The 22,860-nt window shown below is 45.5% G+C and overlaps 1 protein-coding gene across 1 annotated transcript in view; it reads left to right on the forward strand.

Annotated features, from left to right (window-relative positions):
• COL9A3 (collagen type IX alpha 3 chain) overlaps window positions 1-22,860 on the forward strand; it is a 53,193-nt gene continuing 30,333 nt past the window's right edge. Inside the window, exons 1-13 of the mRNA XM_087720869.1 lie at window positions 1-21; window positions 471-494; window positions 1,223-1,276; window positions 2,187-2,240; window positions 4,223-4,261; window positions 6,662-6,718; window positions 8,607-8,660; window positions 10,316-10,369; window positions 10,495-10,548; window positions 13,576-13,629; window positions 15,900-15,953; window positions 17,636-17,689; window positions 21,797-21,850. Coding sequence (XP_087576995.1) covers window positions 1-21; window positions 471-494; window positions 1,223-1,276; window positions 2,187-2,240; window positions 4,223-4,261; window positions 6,662-6,718; window positions 8,607-8,660; window positions 10,316-10,369; window positions 10,495-10,548; window positions 13,576-13,629; window positions 15,900-15,953; window positions 17,636-17,689; window positions 21,797-21,850 — 627 coding nt within the window. The remainder of the gene's footprint in view (window positions 22-470; window positions 495-1,222; window positions 1,277-2,186; window positions 2,241-4,222; window positions 4,262-6,661; window positions 6,719-8,606; window positions 8,661-10,315; window positions 10,370-10,494; window positions 10,549-13,575; window positions 13,630-15,899; window positions 15,954-17,635; window positions 17,690-21,796; window positions 21,851-22,860) is intronic.

The following is a 22,860-nucleotide window of genomic DNA, read 5'->3' on the forward strand; positions in this document are numbered from 1 at the left end:
ATGACCACATCTGAATCCAAAGTTTCCATTGCCAAGCATATCAGTTGTTAAGTGAGTTTTGCCCCATTTTACATACGTTCCTTGCCACAGTTGTTAACTGAATCAGTGCAGTTGTTGAGGTAGGTTACGTTGTTAAGTGAATCTGGCTTCCCCATTGCTTGTCAGAGTTTGCAAAAGGGGGGGGGTCACATGACCCCAGGACCCTGCAACCGGTTCATAAATATAAACCGGTTGCCAAGCATCTGAATTTTAATCTTGTGACCATCAGGTTGCGGCAAAGGTCATAAGTGTGAAAATTGGTCCTAAGTCACTTTTTTCAGTGCCGTTGTAACTTTGAACGGTCTCTAAGTGAATAATTGTAAGGACTGCCTGTAAGGGAAGAGGAATGGGTGGGAGGAGCATATTTCCAAATGACCAGCTCTTCTAGAATTGTGCCAATTTAACTATGCATTTTCCTTTTCGTTTTTCAGGGCAAAGGACCATCAGGGCCACCGGTAAGTCTTTTTTTTAAAAAAAAAAATAGGAATAAGAATAAATGTGGATTGAATTGGGGTCCTTTAAATTGAGTCCTGAAGCCGTTCTAGGCTGTCTTTAAAGGGACGGAGGGATCAGAGAAAGAACTTGGGGCGGAGCATAGAAATTTGGAGTCCTTGGCTCTTTTTTTTTTTAAAGAAAAGAATAAACAATAACATTTACCGTATTTTTCAGAGTATAAGACGCACCTTCTCCCCCCCCCCAAAAAAGAGAGTGAAAATCTGGCTGCATCTTATACACTGAATACAGCATTTTTGGCCTCCAAACCCCTGCTCCCTTTGCAAAAATGGATGTGCAGAGGGTTTGGGAGGTTTGCAAAGTGCTCCTGGGGGCTGGGGAGGGCAAAAATAAGCAAAAAACAGACGTTTTTGCCCTCCCCCCGCCCCAAGGAGCACTCTACAAGCCTCCCAAATCTCTGCATGCCTTTTTTTTCAAAAAACGGGCCGTTTTTTGCTTGTTTCCCCCCACCCCAGCTCCCAGGAGCACTCTACAAGCCTCCCAAAGCTGTGCATGTCCCATCCCCCCCCTTTTTTTTTCAAAAAACAAGGTGTGCAGAGGGTTTGGGAGACCTGCAGAGTGCAAAAACTTTTTTTTTAAAAAAATACCTCTTCAAAATCATGGTGTGTCTTATACTCCGGTGCATCTTATAGTCCAAAAAATATGGTATTTGTCTTTTCTCTTTTAACAGGGACCTCCAGGCACCAGTGGGCTTCCGGGAGGAAGGGGACAGAAAGGCTCACCAGTAAGTTTCGCTCTTTTTCTTGTTCTGATGTATCCAGGGTAGAATTTCATAATGGGATAAACTTAGTGATAGGATTCAGCCGCTTCGCACCGGTTCAGGCGAACGAGTTGTTAAATTATTGATCTCCCGCTATTAAAGTGGATCCTGAGCGCTGCGCTGCAATGGAGAAACAGGAAATGGAGCAGCCGGCATGATGAAAGGAGAAGGCTGCTTTCCTTCTTTCTTCTCCATGCTCAAGTGGTGGGATACGACCAGTATGTCCCGGTACGGGCGTACCGGTGCCTACTGGGAGTACCAGATACTGTTCCAGTATGGTACTCCGGAGGGCCCACCCGTGATTGCAAAACCTGGGATTCTAGCAGTCATAAATCAGGTCATAAATCATGAGCCATGGGGGTGGAATGGTTAGAATGCAGTATTGCAAGCTAATTCTGCCGGCTGCCAGCAGTTCAATCCTCACCAGGCTCCAGGTTAACTCAACCTTCCATCCTTCCAAGTAAAATGAGGACCCAGATTGTTGGGGGCAAGATGCTGACTCTGTAAACCGCTTAGAGAGGGCTGTAAAGCACCCTGAAGCCGTCTATAAGTACTTTTGCAATGTGATGTCTCGCTTAATGACCATGGCTAAAGAGTTTGTAAAATCAGATCTGGCCATATAACCTCTCATTTAACAACCACAGCACTTAATAATGATTTTTTTTCCAGTGCCAATTATGGTCATAAGTGGAGGACTACCTTACTACTAAGCCATACGGAAGGCGCGAAAGCCAAATTTGCTCAGACATAAAATATAAATAGAGACATTCTGTCAGCCAGTAAACTATATAAAGATGCTTTCCATAAATTATTGAATATAATTTAAGTTGAACGTGTCTGCTTTCGAACTGATTTTATTTCTCCTTCCATTTAGGGACCATCTGGACTCCCAGGGTTTCCTGGGTCACAGGGACCTCCGGGACCAGCCGTAAGTTATCATTTGTTTCAGATCAGTTTGTTTCAGTTCCGCAACCTTTCAGGATTTGTCGACCGGCGGGATGGGGGGATGGAGAGAGGGATGATTCCACGCGAGTAGCTGGCAAGCTTGTGTACGCAGCTCCCTTTGCACGAGCAGCGGGCATGCATGGCCACCGCTCACACAAATGAAGCCTGAGGGCATGCCTTTGCCCACTGCTCGCAAGTGGGGATGTGCACACGTGCTTGCTGGCTGCTTCCACGCCCTGGTTCTGAATGGCTCACGGCCCCGTCCCAGTAGTGAAATTCAATTTTTTTTTACGACCGGTTCTGTGGGCGTGGCTTGGTGGGTGAGGCGTGGCTTGGGCGTGGCTTGGTGGGCGTGGCCGGGGAAGAATACTGCAAAATCCCATTCCCTCCCCACTCTGGGGCCAGCCAGAGGTGGCATTTGCCGGTTCTCTGAACTACTCAAAATTTCCGCTACCGGTTCTCCAAACTGCTCAAAATTTCCGCTACCGGTTCTCTAAACTACTCAATATTTCCGCTACTGATTCTCTGAACTACTCAAAATTTCTGCTACCGGTTCTCCAAACTACTCAAAATTTCCGCTAACAGTTCTCTAAACTACTCAAAATTTCCGCTACTGATTCTCTGTACTACTCAAAACTTCCGCTACCAGTTCTCTAAACTACTCAAAATTCCCGCTACTGATTCTCTGAACTACTCAAAATTTCTGCTACCGGTTCTCCAAACTACTCAAAACTTCCGCTACCAGTTCTCTAAACTACTCAAAATTTCCGCTACTGATTCTCTGAACTACTCAAAATTTCCGCTACCAGTTCTCCAAACTACTCAAAATTTCCGCTACCAGTTCTCTAAACTACTCAAAATTTCTGCTACTGATTCTCCGAACTACTCAAAATGTCTGCTACTGGTTCTTCAAACTACTCAAAATTTCGCTACCAGTTTTCCAAACTACTCAAAATTTCCGCTACCAGTTCTCTAAACTACTCAAAATTTCTGCTACTGATTCTCCGAACTACTCAAAATGTCTGCTACTGGTTCTCCAAACTACTCAAAATTTCGCTACCAGTTCTCTAAACTACTCAAGATTTCCACTACTGGTTCTCTAAACTACTCAAAATTTCCGCTACTGGTTCTCTGAACTACTCAAAATTTCCACTACTGGTTCTCCAAACTACTCAAAATTTCCGCTACTGATTCTCTGAACTACTCAAAATTTCTGCTACCAGTTCTCTAAGCTACTCAAAATTTCCACTACCGGTTCTCCAAACTACTCAAAATTTCCGCTGCCGGTTCTCTGAACTACTCAAAATTTCCGCTAACAGTTCTCTAAACTACTCAAAATTTTCGCTACTGATTCTCTGAATTACTCAAAATTTCTGCTACTGGTTCTCCTAACTACTCAAAATTTCTGCTACTGGTTCTCCTAACTACTCAAAATTTCGCTACCAGTTCTCTAAACTACTCACTAAACTGTCCCGTAAAGACAGTGATAGAGAAGGGCATATCCTGCTGATTCCAGGGACATGGCAATGGGGTCATATTTATGACAGTTGCAGGTCATGTGATCGCTTTTCGCCATCTTCTGGCAAACAAAGTTGATGGGGAAGCTGGATTCACTTAGCAACTGTGTTACTAACTTATCCATTGCAGTGATTCACTTAACAATAGTGGCAAGAGGGGTCGTAAAATGGGGGTAAAACTCATTGAATAAAAATTTCACCAAGCAACAAAAATGTGGTCGTAGGTCGAGGACTATCTGCATATCAAACCATCGGGTAAGCAGATTGGTTGGGTTTAGGCAACTTACTCAAAAAGCAAGAAAACAAATTTAACCAAGTTTGGCATTGTGACAAGGCTCCTGTTGGCGTTTTCCTGGATCCAGGTTAAGCATGCTACATGTGCTTTAACAATGCTGGGTGTCTGTAAGCTATGCTCCATATGTAACGTGCTGCATTTTCCTTGTTGCAGGGCCTCCCTGGAGTGTTTGACCAAACTAGAGATCTTCAGGTGTGCATTTTCCCACTTTTCAGGTTTCTGTGTTGAGATCATATTGAGTTGGCATATGCAAACATCGAGTTTATTTATTTATGTAGACCAGTGTTTCTGCATCTTGGCAACTTAAAGAGGCATAGACTTCCAGAAGTCCCAGACTAGGGCATTGGTGTGAAGGACTCAGGAATAAATTATGGCAGGGTTCATCCAAAATGTCTCCCTGCCTTCGCAGGGTTTATTCTTTTCTTTTTATAAAGTTTTTACAAGCAAAGCAAAGGGCATATAACAACAGCATTGTAATTGGCGTATCCTCCTTGTCAATCTCTAAGGACATCCCACCCAGGATAGAGTCTCTAGATGGTTCCTGGTACTGCCTGGTGAAGCTAATTATTGTATTGTATTGTATTTGGTTTATTTGTATGCCGCCCTTCTCCAGGAGGGACTCAGGGCGGCGAACAACTCAGGGCGGCGAACAACTCAGGGGGGAAAGGGAACATAAACACAATACACATAATTAAAATACATGAAAATCACACAGCCATACCAGTCGAGAGGGGAGGGGAACTCATCAACCCCAGGCCTGCCGGCACAGCCAGGTTTTGACGGCTTTCCGGAAGGCCTGGAGAGAGGTGAGGGTCCGGATCTCCGCGGGGAGTTCATTCCAAAGGGCTGGAGCTGCTACAGAGAAGGCCCTCCCCCGGGTAGTAGCCAGATGGCATTGGCTGGTGGACAGAACCCGGAGGAGGCCGACCCTGTGAGATCTAACGGGTCTTTGGGAGGTAATTGGCAGCAGGCGGTCTCTCAAGTACCCAGGTATTAGGTGAGATCATAGACATCTGAGGCAACCAGCTACTAAGGTCATGGCAGTGTGCTGCGCATGTCCTTTCGTAACCTTTCCTCTATCCTTACAGTGGTGGGTTTCAATTTTGTTTACCACTGGTTCACTCATGCACGCTTGTGTGCGCAATGCTTCTGCGTATGCGCAGAAGCGTCTGAGCAGGTGAGTGGAGCCTCCCGCCGGCCCCACTACCAGGTCACCCGATTTGGACCGAACCGGGAGCAACCCACCACTGGACTGGAGACTTTTGGGAGTTGAAGTCCATGCGTCTTCATGTTGCCAAGGTTGAGGAACACTAATGTAGGCATTAGGCAAAGTCTCTTGAAATTAATCTCCTTTACAGTGATGCAAAATTGTACCCTATCAACAGAAGAGAATATTTGTAGCTCAGGGTGTATTATATATGATCCTTGGTTCTCACCAGGAAACTGTGAGTTCTAGTCTCACCTTAGGCATGAAAGGCAGCTGAGTGACTTTGGGCCAATCACTAGGAGACTGTGAGTTCTAGTCCCGCCTTAGATACGAAAGCTGGGTGGGCGACTTTGGGCCAATCAACAGGAGACTGTGAGTTCTAGTCCCACCTTAGGCATGAAAGCCAACTGGGTGACTTTGGGCCAATCACCAGGAGACTGTAAGTTCTAGTCCCGCCTTAGATACGAAAGCTGGGTGGGCGACTTTGGGCCAATCAACAGGAGACTGTGAGTTCTAGTCCCACCTTAGGCATGAAAGCCAACTGGGTGACTTTGGGCCAATCACCAGGAGACTGTAAGTTCTAGTCCCGCCTTAGATACGAAAGCTGGGTGGGTGACTTTGGGCCAATCACCAGGAGACTGAGTTCTAGTCCCACCTTAGGCATGAAAGCCAACTGGGTGACTTTGGGCCAATCACCAGGAGACTGTGAGTTCTAGTCCCACCTTAGGCATGAAAGCCAACTGGGTGACTTTGGGCCAATCACCAGGAGACTGTGAGTTCTAGTCCCGCCTTAGGCATGAAAGCTGCTGGGTAATCTTAGGCCAGTCATTCTCTCTTAGTCCAACCCACCTCACAGGGTTGTTGTGGGGAAAATAGTGGGAGGAAAGTTTGTTAGATATGTTCATTGCTTTGAGGGTTTTTTCCCCAATGTAATAAAGGTGGGATATAAATAATCAAATAAATATGCCTTCAGTTCTCCAATCTGGAATGAAACAATTGAAGAAATAACCCATCCAAATACTAATCTGGCTGGACCCTACTTAGCTTGGGATCCCATACAAAGCCACCAGGGCATAGCCAGCTACTGTGACACAAGGGGAAATCACAATGAAGTGTCACCTCACAGGGTTGTGGACACATGAATGAAAGCTGACCATTAGTGCTGCAGAGCCCAAGATACTCAGGACTAAGTGAGCTGTTTTAGGAAGCTTGACTGAGTAGGAACACCAGCTAGAACATGAAAATCAATTATGGCGTTGTTAAGCAATGGAGCTGCCAGTCCCAATTGAGATCAGTGAGTGAGCACTATCTACTGATAAAAAGGGCCCATTTTGTGAATTATTTTATAACTCTAGTATTAATTTCTGGTTTTGTTTGGAATACAGTGTCCATCGCTTTGTCCACCTGGCCTTCCAGGACCTCCGGGAATACCAGGATTCAAGGTACGGAATACTTTTTAATTGAACTGAGGACTCCCTGAGATATATTCTCTGTCTGGGAAATCTTTATCATACGTTAGTGGGTCATTAGGAGAAGTCTGTGTATCAGTCCTGCAGGGGTGGGTTTCGACCGGTTCGCACCGGTCCCTGCGATCCGGTTGGTCGCCGAACCCGGAAGTAAGTAACTTCCGGGAACGGCGACGCCCCCACCCCCGCGCCCGTGCGCACCCGCACACCCGCGCCCGCTCCTTACCCGTTTTTTACAAATTCTGCGCTTTCCACGCATGCGCAGAACGCATACAGTGCCTGCGCGATCCTCCAGGAGCAGCTGGAGCATCACGCAGACGCTAGCACGCATGCGCGCGCTGCGTGCGTGCGCGAGGACGCCGCCGGCATCGTTCCAACCGATCCGGTTGGAACGGGGCGAGAAACCCACCCCTGCAGTCCTGCCTCTGCTTGAACCTTTAAGCAATAGCGATCCTTAACTCCGTTTGTTGAGAAAGGTATAGTTTACTGGAGGTCAAGTGGAATACAGTAAAGCAAAGCCAGAACTGAAGTTCGCACGCCAGAACTCTCAGTATAATTTCCTCCGTCCCCTGCCTCCCGGTCATATCCCACTGCTGGTCTTCCCCATCGTCCAATCAATTTCAACGAAAACGGTTTTGAAGCGGACATGCTGAGTGTAGACTCAGGGATGTCAAATTCAAAGCCTGGGGGCCAGATCCGGCCCGCACGGTGCTTAGATATGGCCCACGGGGCTGCCCTGGAAACAGTAAACTGGCCCGTGGTAGCTCTGCCAGCAAAACTGGAGCTCGGGGGGGCCCCGGGCGGCCCTCGCAAGCTCCGGTTTTCCCTGGCAGCGGGTAGCATGAGGCCGTCACAGCCGAAAACGGAGCTCGGGAGCCCATTTTCGCTGGCAGGGTGCTTAGGCCACCACAGGCGCCCCCTGACACGAGTGATGTTGAGCTGGCAATGCCCACCCCAGCCTCCCGTGGCCAAACACAATCTTGATGTGGCCCTCAATTAAATCAAGTTTGATGATTTGTAGACTGTTTTGCAGCTGTATTCTTCTCCCAGGTAAACGACCTTGAAGTGCTTTCTCTGAAAGGCACACTCATTTCTATTACTTTCACTTTCCCCCAAGCATTCCCCCCCCCCCGTTCATGGCGGATTGGCGCCAAACGATATGAGAGTGCAGGCATAAGGTGGAAGTTCTCACACTGTGATTTGTTTCTTCCTGCCCGTGAACTATCTGGAAGCATCGAAATGGCCTCTATCAGCAGCAAAAGGATGAGCTAGAGAGATGAAACTCTAGAAGTAGCAGAATCCTAGAACTTACAAGTATGAATCACTTAACAACTGCCTTGCTTAGCCACAGAAATTCTGGCCCCAATTGTGGTTGTAAATCGAGGCCTACCTGTAAGGCTGATCTAAATAATTCACAATGGCCATAAAGGCTGAAGGCATTTGCCGCCTTTTCAATCTTCTAGTTCTCAACATTCACATCGGAAATAGAAAGGAAATTCCTTCTTCGGCAATTCTGTAGACATAATGCCGTGTTTCCCCGAAAATAAGACAGGGTCTTATTTTCTTTTGAGCCCCGAAATAAGCGCTTGGCCTTATTTTTGGGGAGGTCTTATTATTTTTGAGGTGCAGGAGGAGGCGAGCGTGGTCACCTCATGGCTGCTGCTGTGTCGCAATATTTTAGGGGGGCTTATTTTCAGGGGAGGGTTTATATTAGCACATGCGCTCAAAAGCCCGATTGGGCTTATTATCCGGGGAGGTCTTACTTTCAGGAAAACAAGGTAATAACCTTTTTTGGGGAGGGGGTTCTGAACAGTTTCAGAGCTTTAGAAATGGGATTCTGATTCCTTTTGCTTTTCTTCCTTAGGGGCACACCGGTGAGAAAGGAGAGGTTGGGCAAGTAGGCAAAGATGGGGAGAAGGTAAGGATCTTTGTTGCCTTGTAGGCAGGGCCGGATTTAGATGAAAAGAGGCCCTAGGGCTATTCCACTTATGAGGCCCTTTCACCTCCCATTTTTAAGTTTGTAAATTACATGAGAGACAATAAAATACATCATTACTGTGATATATATCAATATATATCAATATATATAGCTGGCCTCCCGACGGAGGGCGGCTCTGCTCTGCGGCAAAGGCAGCGAGGCCAGCCGCCTCCCCTGCTGCGCTCCGCTGCCCGGCTCGGCCCCCTCGCCCCCACCTGCCTGGCCGCTGGTGGGCTCCGCGTCGACGGGGCGGCTACTGGGAGCGACCACGCCACTCGCCCGACCACTGGTGCCGGGAAAGTGGGCAGGCTCCCCAACTGCCGCAGCGCTGGAACGATCTTAACCAATACATTTTTATGTTTGTTTATTAGTCATATGCGTAGAATTTCTCCTTATTTTCGGTTCAGTGTTTTAGTGTTCACTGTTTTTAGAATAGTGTAATTTTAATTTCGCTAACAATTTGAATGTAGGCCCCTCTTGATCTTGAGGCCCTAGGCTGAAGCCTAGTTAGCCTATAGGAAAATCCGGCCCTGCTTGTAGGGTTTTTTTCCGATGGAAAGGTCTGTGAATTGTCCTACCTACATTTGGCCTCGCCAAGAAATGAGGTGCCTGAGCGCAGGAGAACTGCTTCTGTCCCTAAAAGCATTTCCTACGAAAAGTGAGATTTTGGAAGGCACCTTGGAGGTCATCTAGAACAGCGGTCACCAACCGGTGGTCCATGATAAAAGTTTGGTGGTGCACAGAAAAAATTATTTGCATTTTTTAAATTGCACTAAATTAGGGGTCCTCAAACTACGGCCCCTGGGCCAGATACATGCAATGAATGCTTGTGTTGCTGCAGAGAGTCTCCCCCTTTGGGGTCTTTTTGTGTGGGTTGGAGGGAGGGCAGAAATTCTGACATGGAGTCTGCTTCAGCCTCCTGGTATGGGGCTTTGGGCGAAGGCTGGAGGGAAGTGCCGCTGGTGGCAAAGAACCGGAGGGCCTCGTTCCAGTGGGACTACATCATGGCCTGGAACTGATTGACCATCTCAACCCACTGAGCCTCCAGGTGCCAGCGCCTGGCCTTGTACTTCCCTCTTCTTGGAAAGCCTATGCTCGTAATCCTCAGTGAGGTGCTTCTGCTGAATCTCCTTCTCGGTCAGATCCAATCTGAACTGAGCTGTTTTGTCAACTCTTCCTTGTGCTGGCTGCTTAGCTCCAGCAACTGCTTCCTGTTGGGACCCTAAGGAGTCTGGGTGGGCAGGCGAGGAGTGGCTGGGAGGGGAGGAGCAAGTAGGCGAGGTGCCCCTCAACATGAGTGACATCAAGTTGGCTACGCCCACCCAACTGGTCATTAGGCAGATCATATTAGTGGTCCGCGGGATTTAAAATGATGAATGTAATGGTCCCTGAGGTCTGAAAGGTTGGTGATCCCTGATCTAGACCAACCCCCGGCTCAAGCCAGAGACCTTGTACCATTTCTGACAAGAGGCTGCCCAGGATCTTCTAGAAAGCCTCCAGTGATGGGGCACCCACAGCTTCTGAAGGGAGCTTCTTTTTGGAGGACTCTTGACCGACTCTCGTCTTAAAACTCTTTTTACTATTATTTTTCTCAGGGTTCGCGAGGATTGCCAGGCCCAGCAGGGCCTCCTGGTAACATCGGATTGCAGGTAGAACTAGCTGGATTTTTGTATTAAAAAAAAATGTATTGCTTTTGAAGTAATAAAAGCAGCATCAAAGTCTCGTAAATTAATACATCAGCCATGCTTTGCCTTGAATTGATCCTCATTTTCAGGGTCCCCGAGGATTAAGCGGAGATGTTGGACCAATCGGTCTTATTGGCGATAGGGTAAGTTGGACACCATCCTTAATCGCTCTGCGTTTTCTTGATCAAGCTTGCTTACAAAAGATATTTGGTTACCGGGACAGAAGCAGGAAAGTTTTCAAGTTTGGCCCACAATTTGACCACTAACCTAACTAAAGATCTGGGGCATCCTTGTGTCTAGTTGTTCTTCCATCAGCATTATGTGGATAGTAATCAGAGGTGAAATTTACAGTGCAGTGGTGGGTTTCAAATCCCGTCCCAACTGGTACGGCTGGAATGGGTCCGGCGGCGTCCTCATGCGTGCAGCACGCACCGTGACCCGTCAAAACCGCGTTCCACAAATCGCGGTCGACGAAAGCGCGTATGTGACGTCATCACACCGCGACGAAAAAGATCGAAAAATTGAAATAAAAATTAAATTACAGCAAGCCGATTCACATAAAGGTAAGGGTTAGGTTTAGGGTTAGGGTTAGGGTTAGGTTAAGGGTTAGGGTTAGGTCTAGAGCATTAGCGTTACGTTTAGCGTTAGGTTAAGGGTTAGCGTTAGGTTTTTCGTTAGGTTAAGGGTTAGGTTTAGGGTTAGGTTTAGGGTTAGGTTAAGGGTTAGGTTTAGGGTTAGGTTTAGGGTTAGGTTTGGGGGGGTTAGGGTAAGGTTTTCGCTTTATTTTTACATTTTTCGATCTTTTTCGTCGCGCTGTGATGACGTCACATATACGCTTTCGTCGACCGCGATTTTGTCGTCCGCGGTTTTGTCTACCGCAGTTTTGTGGTGGAACCGCACGCACATGCGTCTTAGCGCCTCTGTGATGCTCCAGCTGCTCCCCGGAGCATCGCGCAGGGGCTGTACGCACCATGTGCATGTGCGGCAGCGCAGAAGCTTTAAAACACAGGTAAGGAGCTCGGGTGGGTGGGTGGGCCCTCCGGAGCACCGTACCGGAACGGTATCCAGTGCTCCGGGCTGGCTCCGGTATGCCCATATCAGGGCGTACCGCCTGCAACCCATCACTGGTGCAGAGTGTCAAAAATGGATGTGATGACGTCCGGGCGGGTGGACGGAGCCTGCTACCAAGCGCGCCCGCAAAGGTAAATAGAACGGGAGGGGGGATCCGCTGTGCCACACAATTTAGATTAGTTAGAAAACAGGAAGTCCTGCTTTCTAGCTAATATAAATCGTGCATCACACAATTGATTGTCGGAAATACCATTTTTTTTACGACCTGATCAGGAGAACCGATAGCATTTTTTACTACCGGTTTCGGTGAAGCAGTCTGAACCGGTAGCATTTCACCCCTGATAGTGATAATAATAGTATTGGCTTCTTATAATTTCAATTTCAATCTTCATTACAGTCACGGAACAGTACAAAAAATTAAAACTTAAATAAAACAAAACTGACCAGAACCGAATAGAACGAGGCATAGGAATAAATTGCAATCGATGGCAGAATCAATAGGTGACCAAAGTCAACCTGTTGCAGAAAATTAAGGGACTCAGACCTCGGAACCAAAAGAAGTCGTATTTATTTGCGCAAAGGTTCAGAGCATTATAGCCGAAGCAAACATCTGAACATCATCTAATGGAGAAGCGAGTGCTTATATATTCTTCAAAAGTAGCAAAACACGGAAATGTAACATATTAGCGTTGATTGGTTCATAGCTCATGTTACTATGCTAAAGAAGCTAAATATCTCCCCCCCCCCCCCGGTCTTTCGTAGATCGAGGTCACAGGCTCCTTGCAAAAAGCATCTTAAGTTTCCAGCAGTCACTTAGCTGAACTTTAGTTGAACATGAGGCAGGTGTGAACTTGCGGTTTGCCATTTAAATTTCCTGTTCTTCTACACATTTTAAAAGCCAGTTTTTATTCCTTCTTTCTGCCCTGCCTCATTTTATGTCTTGTCTCACTTTATGTCCTGCCTCAAACCTAATTTTACAAACAGTGTAACAAAACCTAACTCTGTTCAGAGAAATTGAATCACACTGATCCGACAGTAGTAGTTTTATATAAAAATGATCAGAGTTTCCAGGATATTTTAACCAGGTAAGGGGTTAGGAATCCGTGAGTCCCCATAGAGCAGAGGTGTCAATCTCAAGGCCTGGGGGCCGGATCTGGCCTGTGGGGTGCTTAGATCTGGCCCGTGGGGCCCCCCTGGAAACAACGGACTAGCCCGCGGTGCCTCTGCTAGTGAAAATGGAGATCAGGAGGGCCACGCATGGCTCCGTTTTCGCTGGCAGGAAGCCGTCATAGCAGAAAACGGAGTTTCAATGGTTCCTTGTCCACAAGGTCACAATCTCATTTCATATGGAACTTTTTTTTTATAACAAACCTCCAGAACTGCTGTGGGCAGAGGGTTACTTACAACATGCTAAAAGTTAATGCCCTCAGAAATTTAGTCATATAACGACCTTGCTGATTTGTGAGGAGGATGCCTCTTACACGGGAATGACACGAAATATCTCTCCGAGTCTTTTTCTGTCCTTTGTTGTTTTGTTACCGTATTTTTCGGAGTATAAGATGCACCAAGGTTTTGAAGAGTCAATTTTTTTTAAAAAAAAGTAGGTAAGTAGATCGAGGGATAGAGAGAAATACAGTAGGTAGGTAGGGAGAGAGAAAGAGTAGGTGGGTGTTTCCAGGTGTATTTATCCATGTGCTGGAGAAGGAAATCGCTGACAATCTGCAGCACCTAAGACTTTGTTTCTGCTGGCACAGCACTTGATCAATGTAATTCTCATCAATCAGTTAAAGAGGGAAAACATTTTTTTGCACTCTGCAAACCTCCCCAAAACAGTCGGTCTTTTGCTCATTTCTGCCCTCCCCAGCCCCCAGGACCTCTCTGAAAGCCTCCATAAGGGTATGCACGACCATTTTAGTGAAGGGGGCGGGGCTTCAGGAAGCAAAAATGCTGTATTCGATGTATAAGACGCACCCAGATTTTCAGCCTCTTTTTTGAGGGAAAAAGGTGCCTCTTATACTCTGAAAAATACGGTAAGTTTTTTCTCCCCCCCCCCCCCCCCGTTGGGCAAAGATTATATTGTCCTGTTTTCTTGATTTCAGGGAGACATCGGATTCAGAGGGCAGCCTGGAATCCCAGGGCCTCCAGGGAAAGCAGTAGGTTTTCTTTTTATATTGCATTCCCCCACACACACCAAGACCCCACATTATATCTAAGATATAACATGATTGCAGTGCTCCAATGTTTGAGGGGCTCCCCCAAAGAAGAGGAGGTCAACCTATTCTCCAGAGCACCTGAGGGCAGGAGAAAAAGCAACGGATGGAAACTAATCAAGGAGAGAAGCAACCTAGACCTAAGGAGGAATTTCCTGGCGGAAAAAATTAATCAGTGGAACAACTTGCCTCCAGAAGTTGTGGGTGCTCCAGCCACTGAAGGTTTTTAAGAAGAGATTGGACAGTCGCTTGTGTGGAATGGTATAGGGTCTCCTGCCTGAGCAGGGGGTTGGACTAGAAGACCTCCAAGTCTTTTAGTCTGTTTAAGCTGTAAGGGAGCACAAGACTGACATTCAGCAAGCACCAAATTTAGCTCCAGTGCTACCAGTTAAAATGATTTCCGGAAGCTGTTGTAAATCAGAAAGGGCCAATGAGATTCTCATCCAAGAAGCTTTTTCAGTTCTGGCTTCTTGGATGAGAAGTGAAATGTTTTCAAGAAGAAGAAGAAAAAACTCACAAAAAGTTCAGTTGCCTTTTGAAAACATACATATTTATGTTTTAATATAAATACCTTTGAGACAACCATGACATGGATTATTGAGAATCCCCATAGACATTCCCACCAACACTGGCAGGGCAATCCACCATATATAAACAAGGAGCAAACTGCACACCCACCTGCATTGATGATGTTACCCAGTCAGGTAATCATAGCAATAGCAATAGCAGTTAGACTTATATACCGCTTCATAGGGCTTTCAGCCCTCTCTAAGCGGTTTACAGAGTCAGCATATCACCCCCAACAATCTGGGTCCTCATTTTACCCACCTCGGAAGGATGGAAGGCTGAGTCAACCTTGAGCCGGTGAGATTTGAACCGCCGAACTGCAGATAACAGTCAGCTGAAGTGGCCTGCAGTACTGCACTCTACCCACTGCGCCACCTCGGCTCTATAATAAAACGTCTGCAAGAAAACAACCAAGCCCAGAGAACACCCAGGGCCTCTCTTTTCCATCCTGAGCTACAGATATTATCTTCTTTTGAAACCTCCTCCTGCAAATCCCAAAGGTGCTTTTTTAAAGAGGCAACTGGACTTTCTGATGTTTTTTCTTTTGAAGATGTTTCTCTTCTCATCCAAGAAGCTTCTTCAGCTCTGACTGGATGGTGGGAATGAAAGGATTTATACTCCTTGCAGACAGCTGGTCATTTGCATTCTTTTAGCGAGTTGTTAAGGCCACCTGGGGATTCATCCAGTCTTCAGGTCACCTGAGTAGTGCTTTCCATTCTCCACCACTTAATCAGAGCTGAAGAAGCTTCTTGGATGAGAAGCGAAAGGTCTTCAGAGAAAAACCAGAAAGTCCAGTTTTCTTTTGAAAAGCACCTTTGGGACAACTATGACCTGTGTCAGATCCTCTCCATTTATTAATTAGGAAAGAAAGACCATGAGACTCCATTCGTAGAAATCAAATGTACTTTTACTAATTAAAAATGGTTAAAGTCAATGCATAGCGAAGTCTGGTTAATTAGGCGCGAAAGCAGTTGATATATAGAATAGCCCATTCCCCACCTCTTGGCATCACAGTCCCAGCCCAATCATAAGTCTTTCAAGTGTCAGGTGTGAGATAACTTCAAAAGGCATCACGAAGATGGAATGTCGGTGCCGTTAGTCCAGGCGGGAAACACCCACGCGTGCGCAGTCCCAACAGTCGGTGAACTCCAGAACATTCCTCCAGCACAATGAGTAACCCCTCCCAAATACCATGCCCTCCCTCCCCGTTTCATGGCAGCTGAAGCGACAGCAACGCAGAAGCTGACAACCTGGATGATTGAGACTCTCCATAGAGATCCCCACCAACACTGGCAGGGCAATCCACCATAAACGAGGAGCAAACCCAACACTCACCGGCACTGATAATGCTATCTAGTCTGGTAATGAAACGTCCGCAAGAAAAGAACCGAGGTCAGAGAGCATCAAGAGCCTCTCTTTCCAATCCTGAGCTACAAATATTCTCTTATCTTGGAACCTCCTCCAGCGAAGACGATGCAGACACACAACTTTTTCCCCCCATCTATGTTGTTTTGAGTGGGAGGGCATTGAGTAAGCTGCAGTGCTCTCGGATGGACAAATATTATTTTACTTTGGAGTAAATCAAGAGATCGGCTGGTACTTGGGAAAGAGGTGATGTGTAATGGATTATTATTTAACCATTTCAGGGGTCCCGTGGTGACAGAGGCCACCAAGGATTTCGAGGTCCAAAGGGTGATGCAGTAAGTGTCATTCCCACTTTCATTGTGTGTTGTAGTTGTTGTTCTTTAAAGTGGTGTGTGTTATATACAGTGGTGGGATTCAGCCAGTTCGCACCACTTCGAGAGAACCAGTTGTTAAGTTTCTGAGCAGTTTGGTGAACTGATTGTTGGAAGAAATCATTAGGGCGGAGAACCGGTTCTTAAATTATTTGAATGCCACCACTGGTTATATATCTATCAAGTGACTTGCTTTATGGATAAGCAAAGCAGGCAGTTTGCCATTGTTCGTGTAGATCCAAATGAAGGTTGAGAAATAATTTCACTCTGCAACTGCTCTGGTTTACAGCCAGTCCTCAATTTATAACCAGTACTCATAGACCTTGACTTACAACAGTTCATTTAGTGACTGTTCAAAGCAGGGGTGGGTTCCAACAGGCACTGCTGTAGGTTCGCTCATGGGCAACCTTCGCACTGGATACGCGCTGTGCACACATGTGCAGTTCAATTAAAAAAATGTTCTGCATATGCGCAGAAACCAAAAGCAAGACAGCAGCGACCATGGCGCCACCGGGAGTACCTGTGTGTGGGGGGGTGGCAGATCTGGGTCACTGCCGGTTCCAGCAACCCAGGCTGCCAAATGACTACTCGTTCGGCTGAATTGGGCCGAACTGGTAAGAACCCACCACTGGTTCAAAGTTACAACAGCACTGAAAATAAGTGACATGACTGTTTTCCACACTTAAAACCATTGCAGCATCCCCATGGTCACACGATACATTTAGGCAAGAAAAACGAAATGCACAGGTACAGTATAGGTGGTACCTTGCTCAATAGTAGTAACTGTGAGAGGGATCTTGGAGTCCTAGTGGACAACCATTTAAATAGGAGCCAGCCGTGTGCAGCAGCTGCCAAAAAAGCCAACACAGTTCTAGGCTGCATAAACAGAGGGATAGAATCAAGATCACGTGAAGTGTTAATAGCACTTTATAAGGCCTTGGTAAGGCCACACTTGGAATTCTGCATTCAGTTTTGGTCACCACGATGTAAAAAAGATGTGGAGACTCTAGAAAGAGTGCAGAGAAGAGCAACAAAGATGATTATGGGACTGGAGGCTAAAACATATGAGGAACAGTTGCAGGAACTGGGTATGTCTAGTTTAATGAAAAGAAGGACTAGGGGAGACATGATAGCAGTCTTCCAATATCTCAGGTCCTGCCACAAAGAAGAGGGAGTCAAACTATTCTCCAAAGCACCTGAGGGCAGAACAAGAAGCAATGGGTGGAAACTAATCAAGGAGAGAAGCAACTTAGAACTCAGGATAAATTTCCTGACAGTTAGAACAATTAATCAGTGGAACAGTTTCCCTCCAGAAGGTGTGAATGCCCCAACACTGGAAGTTTTTAAGATGTTGGATAGCCATTTGTCTGAAACGGTATAGGGTTTCCTGCCTAGGAAGTCAATGGGGAAGCCAGATTCACTTAACAACTGAACAATTGAACTGATTCACTTAACAACTGTGGCAGGAAAGGTCATAAAATGGGGCAATGATTCACTTATGTCTGGCTTAGTAACATAAATTTTGGGCTCAATTGCGGTCGTAAGTCAAGGACTATCTGTATGCACTGCCTTGCTAAAGGACACGATAGGTCTTCCTTGGGTGTCATTGATGTCTTCTAGAAAATTCTCTTCTTTTCTTTTTCCAGGGTCCACCAGGACCAAACGGAGCTGCTGGGAGCGCTGGGCCTCGCGGAGAACCTGTAAGCCATTTTTATGCAAAGTTCCTTGCTGACTGTGCGATGCAAACATACTTAACAACATGCAGGTTGAGTTCACAAAACACAGAGAACCTGCATCTAGATTCAGACATTACAAATGATGCTGTCCCACCCCTCCCAAATTAAGCTAAATGATGAGTTGATGTCATCACCTACACAAACAACTTGTGAAGTCTATGGCTTCGTTTCCAACACATAATGCAATACGTACCCTAAACCCATGTAATAATAATAATAATAATAATAATAATAATAATAATAATAATAATATTGCGCATATTGCGAAAATACGTTACGACGTCCTAGGCCCCTGGGTGGGGCCCGACTAGTAACCAATGCCAAATCCGGCGAAACAACTGGCCGCTGTGATACAATTGTATAATAATAATAATAATAACCTGCACAATAATAATAAAATAATTAATAATAAAATAATAATCTGCACAAATGACATTAAGGCCAAAATCGAAAAATCCTCTGATGATGCCAAATGCAGACTGTGCAAAGAAGTTGATGAAACTGTTGATCACATACTCAGCTGCTGTAAAAAAAATCGCGCAGACTGATTATAAATTGCGGCACAATTCAGTAGCACAAATGATCCACTGGAATTTGTGAAAATAAACAAGTATGGTTCATTGACATTGCAATACCTGGAGATGCACGAATTGAAGATAAACATCAAGAAAAAAATCACAAAGTACCGGGACTTGCAAATTGAAGTTGAGCGACTGTGGAAAAAGAAATCGAGTGTTGTCCCGATTGTAAGTGGAGTCTTTGGAGCAATACCTAAAAGGCTACCTCGCTATTTGGAAATTCTAAATTTATCTGACTTGAACATACTGATTCTACAAAAAACCACCCTACTTGGAACAACTTATATCCTCCGACGTTACCTTAACAGTTCCTAGGTTCTTGGTTAGGACTCGAGCTGTTGAGCTACCAGCCCCAAAGGCTTTGAATCTCACCAAAGATTAACCATATAATAATAATAATAATACCACCACCTAGGATCCTGGCAGCAATCTGTATCAACCATCAGTGCCAGTTAATAATATTTGTGAAATATTTTTAAATGTTCAGTTGACTGAGTTTCATGTTTAATGAATAAAAGGGTGATGATGATGATTCTTCTGTCTCCAGGCACAGCCACAGTCACTATCCAGACTTAGTTGTCGATAAGAAAGACAAAAATAGTGGACATGGCAGTGCCTGGAGACAGCAAAATAGAAGAGAAGAACTGTAGAAGATAATAAAATACAAAGCCCTACAAATAGAAATAGAATGACTATGGCGAAGGCAAGCAAGAGTAGTACCAATAGGTGCCTTGTGTGTAATCCCAAAACAACTGGAGCATCACTTGAATACCAGTGGCATTGACAAATTCGCCATCAGTCAATTGCAGAAGGCAACTGTACTTGGAATAGCTTTTTTCAGCCATTAGCTATGCTCATACAACTTATTTATTATTCTTTACTTATTTATTATTCATTCATTATTTTTCTCATTTACATAGTCCACGCATCTCAAATATATGACTCCGGGCAGCTCACAAAGAATTAAAAAATAATATAAGAACAACAAAACAATTCAATAATTTAAGAACACTAAAAACCATCCAACAAAATTCGTAGCTGAGGTAGGCAACTGTCATCCATAGTAATCAATGGAGCCACTCCATAGCATAAGCCAATGTTTCTTAACCTGGGCAAATTGTAAAATAGGTGGACTTCAACTCCCAGAATTCCTCAGCCTGCAATGCAGACAGAATAGCATAAGCCAATGTTTCTTAACCTGGGCAAATTGTAAGATAGGTGGACTTCAACTTCCAGAATTCCTCAGCCTGCAATGCAGACAGACAGACAATTATTTATTCATTGAATTTCTACACTTACCCATCTCAATCGATGAATAGAATAGGAAATAGAATAGAATATAGAATAGAATAGACTAGACTAGGATAGGATAGGATAGGATAGAATAGAATAGAATAGAATAGAATAGGGAATAGACTGGAATAACAGAATTGGAAGTGACCTTGGATACTCATTTAAAACAATTAAAAACTTTTTAAAAACAATAACAAAACACCAAAAATAAATGAACAAAGTTCTAAGCCACATTAATTTATTTCCTTATATTCTTGGGATAATAAAAATTGTGATGGCTAACTGGTGGACTGATGGCTAACATGTCAGAGAGAAAAGTGCAAGTCAAATTTGCAGCTAGAGAAGGCCCAATTTCAATCCCCGCTGCAGCTGTATGGTTTGGCTTAGTGAGAACTGTCTCACCTGGTTCTCATAAAAGGGATATTTTATATCACCCTGAAATCTCAGCCCTTAGATATTGGATTAAAAGCTTCCCCAGAGGGTTTTCAATTGTAATAGAGTCTCATTATCTGCTATCAAGAATCAAAGAGCGGCTGGTGTTCTGTTTCTATAGCTACTGTGTTTTAAATAAGAAGCACTGGCAAAATGAGGAGGTTTAAGTGATTTTGAATTAAGTAATGGAAGGGGGAAAGTCCTGTTGGAAGAAATGTCCGTCTGGGTTCAGTTCAAAGTGTGGAAAAAGACACTGGAAACATGGAGGCTGCTTGGAAAGATGGTTTAATGATGGACAGGATGACGTGGTTTGAGATCTTGGGCACAAAAAGGGAAGAGAAGCTGAGAGTGTCTGGGTTTTATGCCCTCTCTGGGCTTTTGAATTTGAACTTGTATTCTGATTGGTTGTCAGGCTCCCATGGGGCCATGCAGGGGCAACTCTGTAGGCTGTCCTGAGTCCTAGGCTTGGTTGACCCTTGCTGGGTGATGATGTAATGAAGGGGCTTTGGGCAATTCCTCCTATGGCTCTGCCTGAAGGAGGTAGATCTTTGTTGTGTAGAATAGTTTGGCTCAGGTCTTAATGGCCCATTGCCAAGATGAGGGGGCTGGCTGAGTTTTTGCCTCCCTTTTAGGGGAAATATTGTGCCATTTTAATATTTCCTAAAATATTTCATTTTCCTAGGAGAGGGGTGGGTGCCAACTTCCTACAAAGCACTATATGCAGCCTAGAAGGCTCTTAGTCATAAATTCAGACAATTTTCCTTAGATGATTTCCCCAAATCTAAGGAAATGAAAGGCACTTTGAGTGGTTGAATATACAGGTGAAACTCAAAAAATTAGACTATTGTGCAAAAGTTCATTTATTTCAGTAATGCAACATAAAACATGAAACAAATATATGAGATAGACTCATTACATGCAAAGCAAGATAGTTCAAGCCATGATTTGTCGTAATTGTGATGATTATGGCTTACAGCTCATGAAAACCCCAAATCCACAATCTCAGAAAATTAGAATATTGTGAAAAGGTGCAATATTCTAGGCTCAGTGTCTCACTATGATCAGCTAATTAAGCCATAACACCTGCAAAGGGTTCCTGAGCCTTTAAATGCTCTCTCAGTCTGGTTCAGTAGGAATCACAATCATGGGAAAGATTGCTGACCTGACAGTTGTGCAGAAAACCATCATTGACACCCTATATAAGGAGGGAAAGCCTCAAAAGGTAATTGCAAAAGAAGTTGGATGTTCCCAAAGTGCTGTATCAAAGCACATTAATAGAAAGTTGTGTGTGTATGTGTGTGTGTGTGTGTGTGTGTGTGTGTGTGTTTGTGTGTATTCCAACATAACTCCAACATAATGTCTTGAGCAATTTCAACCAAAATTGGTACACAGATTACTTAGCCTCTGGAAACTAATACTGTGGGGGGTAAGACACCCATAACACCCCTTGCAGTGTATGTTCTATGTTCTATGTTAAGATACAGCCTGTTGTGCCTTAAAATGGTGTCTACCGTACTGCTTTAAAGTGGTTTCTAATTCACAGTACTCCACAAGGGGGCTCCCTCTGGTAAGGGGGAAAATCCAGCATGAGAAATTGCGGTGATGTTCATGGAAGGAGAGTTAGGATAAATAAATACCCAGGCAGCGCCAGGTTATCAGCTAGTAAGAAATAAATGTCATTCAATTGTATTTAAAAATAAATAATAAACCCATATGTTCCATCCATAAATCCTTCTTTCAGCTTATTCATCCTGTTTTGCTCTTTCAGGGCATACCTGGGAAAAATGGAAGAGACGGAGCACACGGACTTGATGGTGAGAAGGTGTGTAGTCCTATTTAAAAGTCTTCAATTTCTTACTTATCAAGGAGAATATTTGTAACTCGGGGGTTGTATGAGGAGGCCTCTCTGAGCGTGGCTGTTTTTGGACAACCCTTGGTCTGAAATGGTATCAGAGTTTCCTGCTCGAGTAAGGGCTTGGACTAGAACCATGATAGTGAACCAATGGCACACATGCCACAGATGGCATGCAGAGCCCTCTCTGTGGGCACGTCAGCTGTTGCCCCAGCTCAGCTTCACCATGCGCGTCAGTGGTGGGTTGCAGGCAGTACTCCCCGGTACAGGCGTACCGGAGCCTGCCCAGAGCAGTGGGTACCGTTCTGATACGGTGCTCTCGAGGGCCCACCCACCCGCCTGAGCTCCTTACCTGTCCTTTAAACCCTTCGGTGCTTCTGCGCACGCGGATGGCGCACGAAAGCTGGAGTGTCACAGAAGCTTGCAGAAGCATCGCTGGCAGCTACAACTCATGTGTGTGTTGCGTGCATGCATGCACTCACTGCGCGCATCCATGTGGGCGACGCCGGGCCTGTTCCAACTGGTACAGTTGGAACAGGATCCAGAACCCACTACTGGTGCACATGTGCCTCCCGCCAGCCAGCTGGTTTTTGGATCATTGTCACACATATGTGGGGGGCGGGTGCATGTGGGGGACGCACACCCTCATGCGTGACAGGGGGCGGGGGTTATATGTGCATTCAAGGGAGGCGGGAGGAGTGCGGGGGTGCAGTGCCCCTCCCCCATGGCCTGTTTTTTAGTCCTAGGAGGCTACTGGGACGCGGCCTAGGACCAAAATGAGGCACAGGGAGTGTGTGGCATGCCCCCACTCCATGGGCCGTTTTTGCTCCCAGGAGGCTGCTGGGAGGCCTACTAGGCCCAAAATGGGGCGCGGGGGGGGGTTGTATGCATATGCACGGGGGGCGCACACATGTGCAGGGGAGGCAGGGCAAATGGGGAGTGTCGCACACGCATTGTGTTATGGGTGAGGGGTCACACCC

Source organism: Thamnophis sirtalis, unplaced genomic scaffold, assembly GCF_051295495.1.
Source record: "Thamnophis sirtalis isolate CommonGarterSnake01/CBP01778 unplaced genomic scaffold, rThaSir2_p1.2 scaffold_7, whole genome shotgun sequence".
In the NCBI taxonomy this organism is placed as follows: domain Eukaryota; kingdom Metazoa; phylum Chordata; class Lepidosauria; order Squamata; family Natricidae; genus Thamnophis; species Thamnophis sirtalis.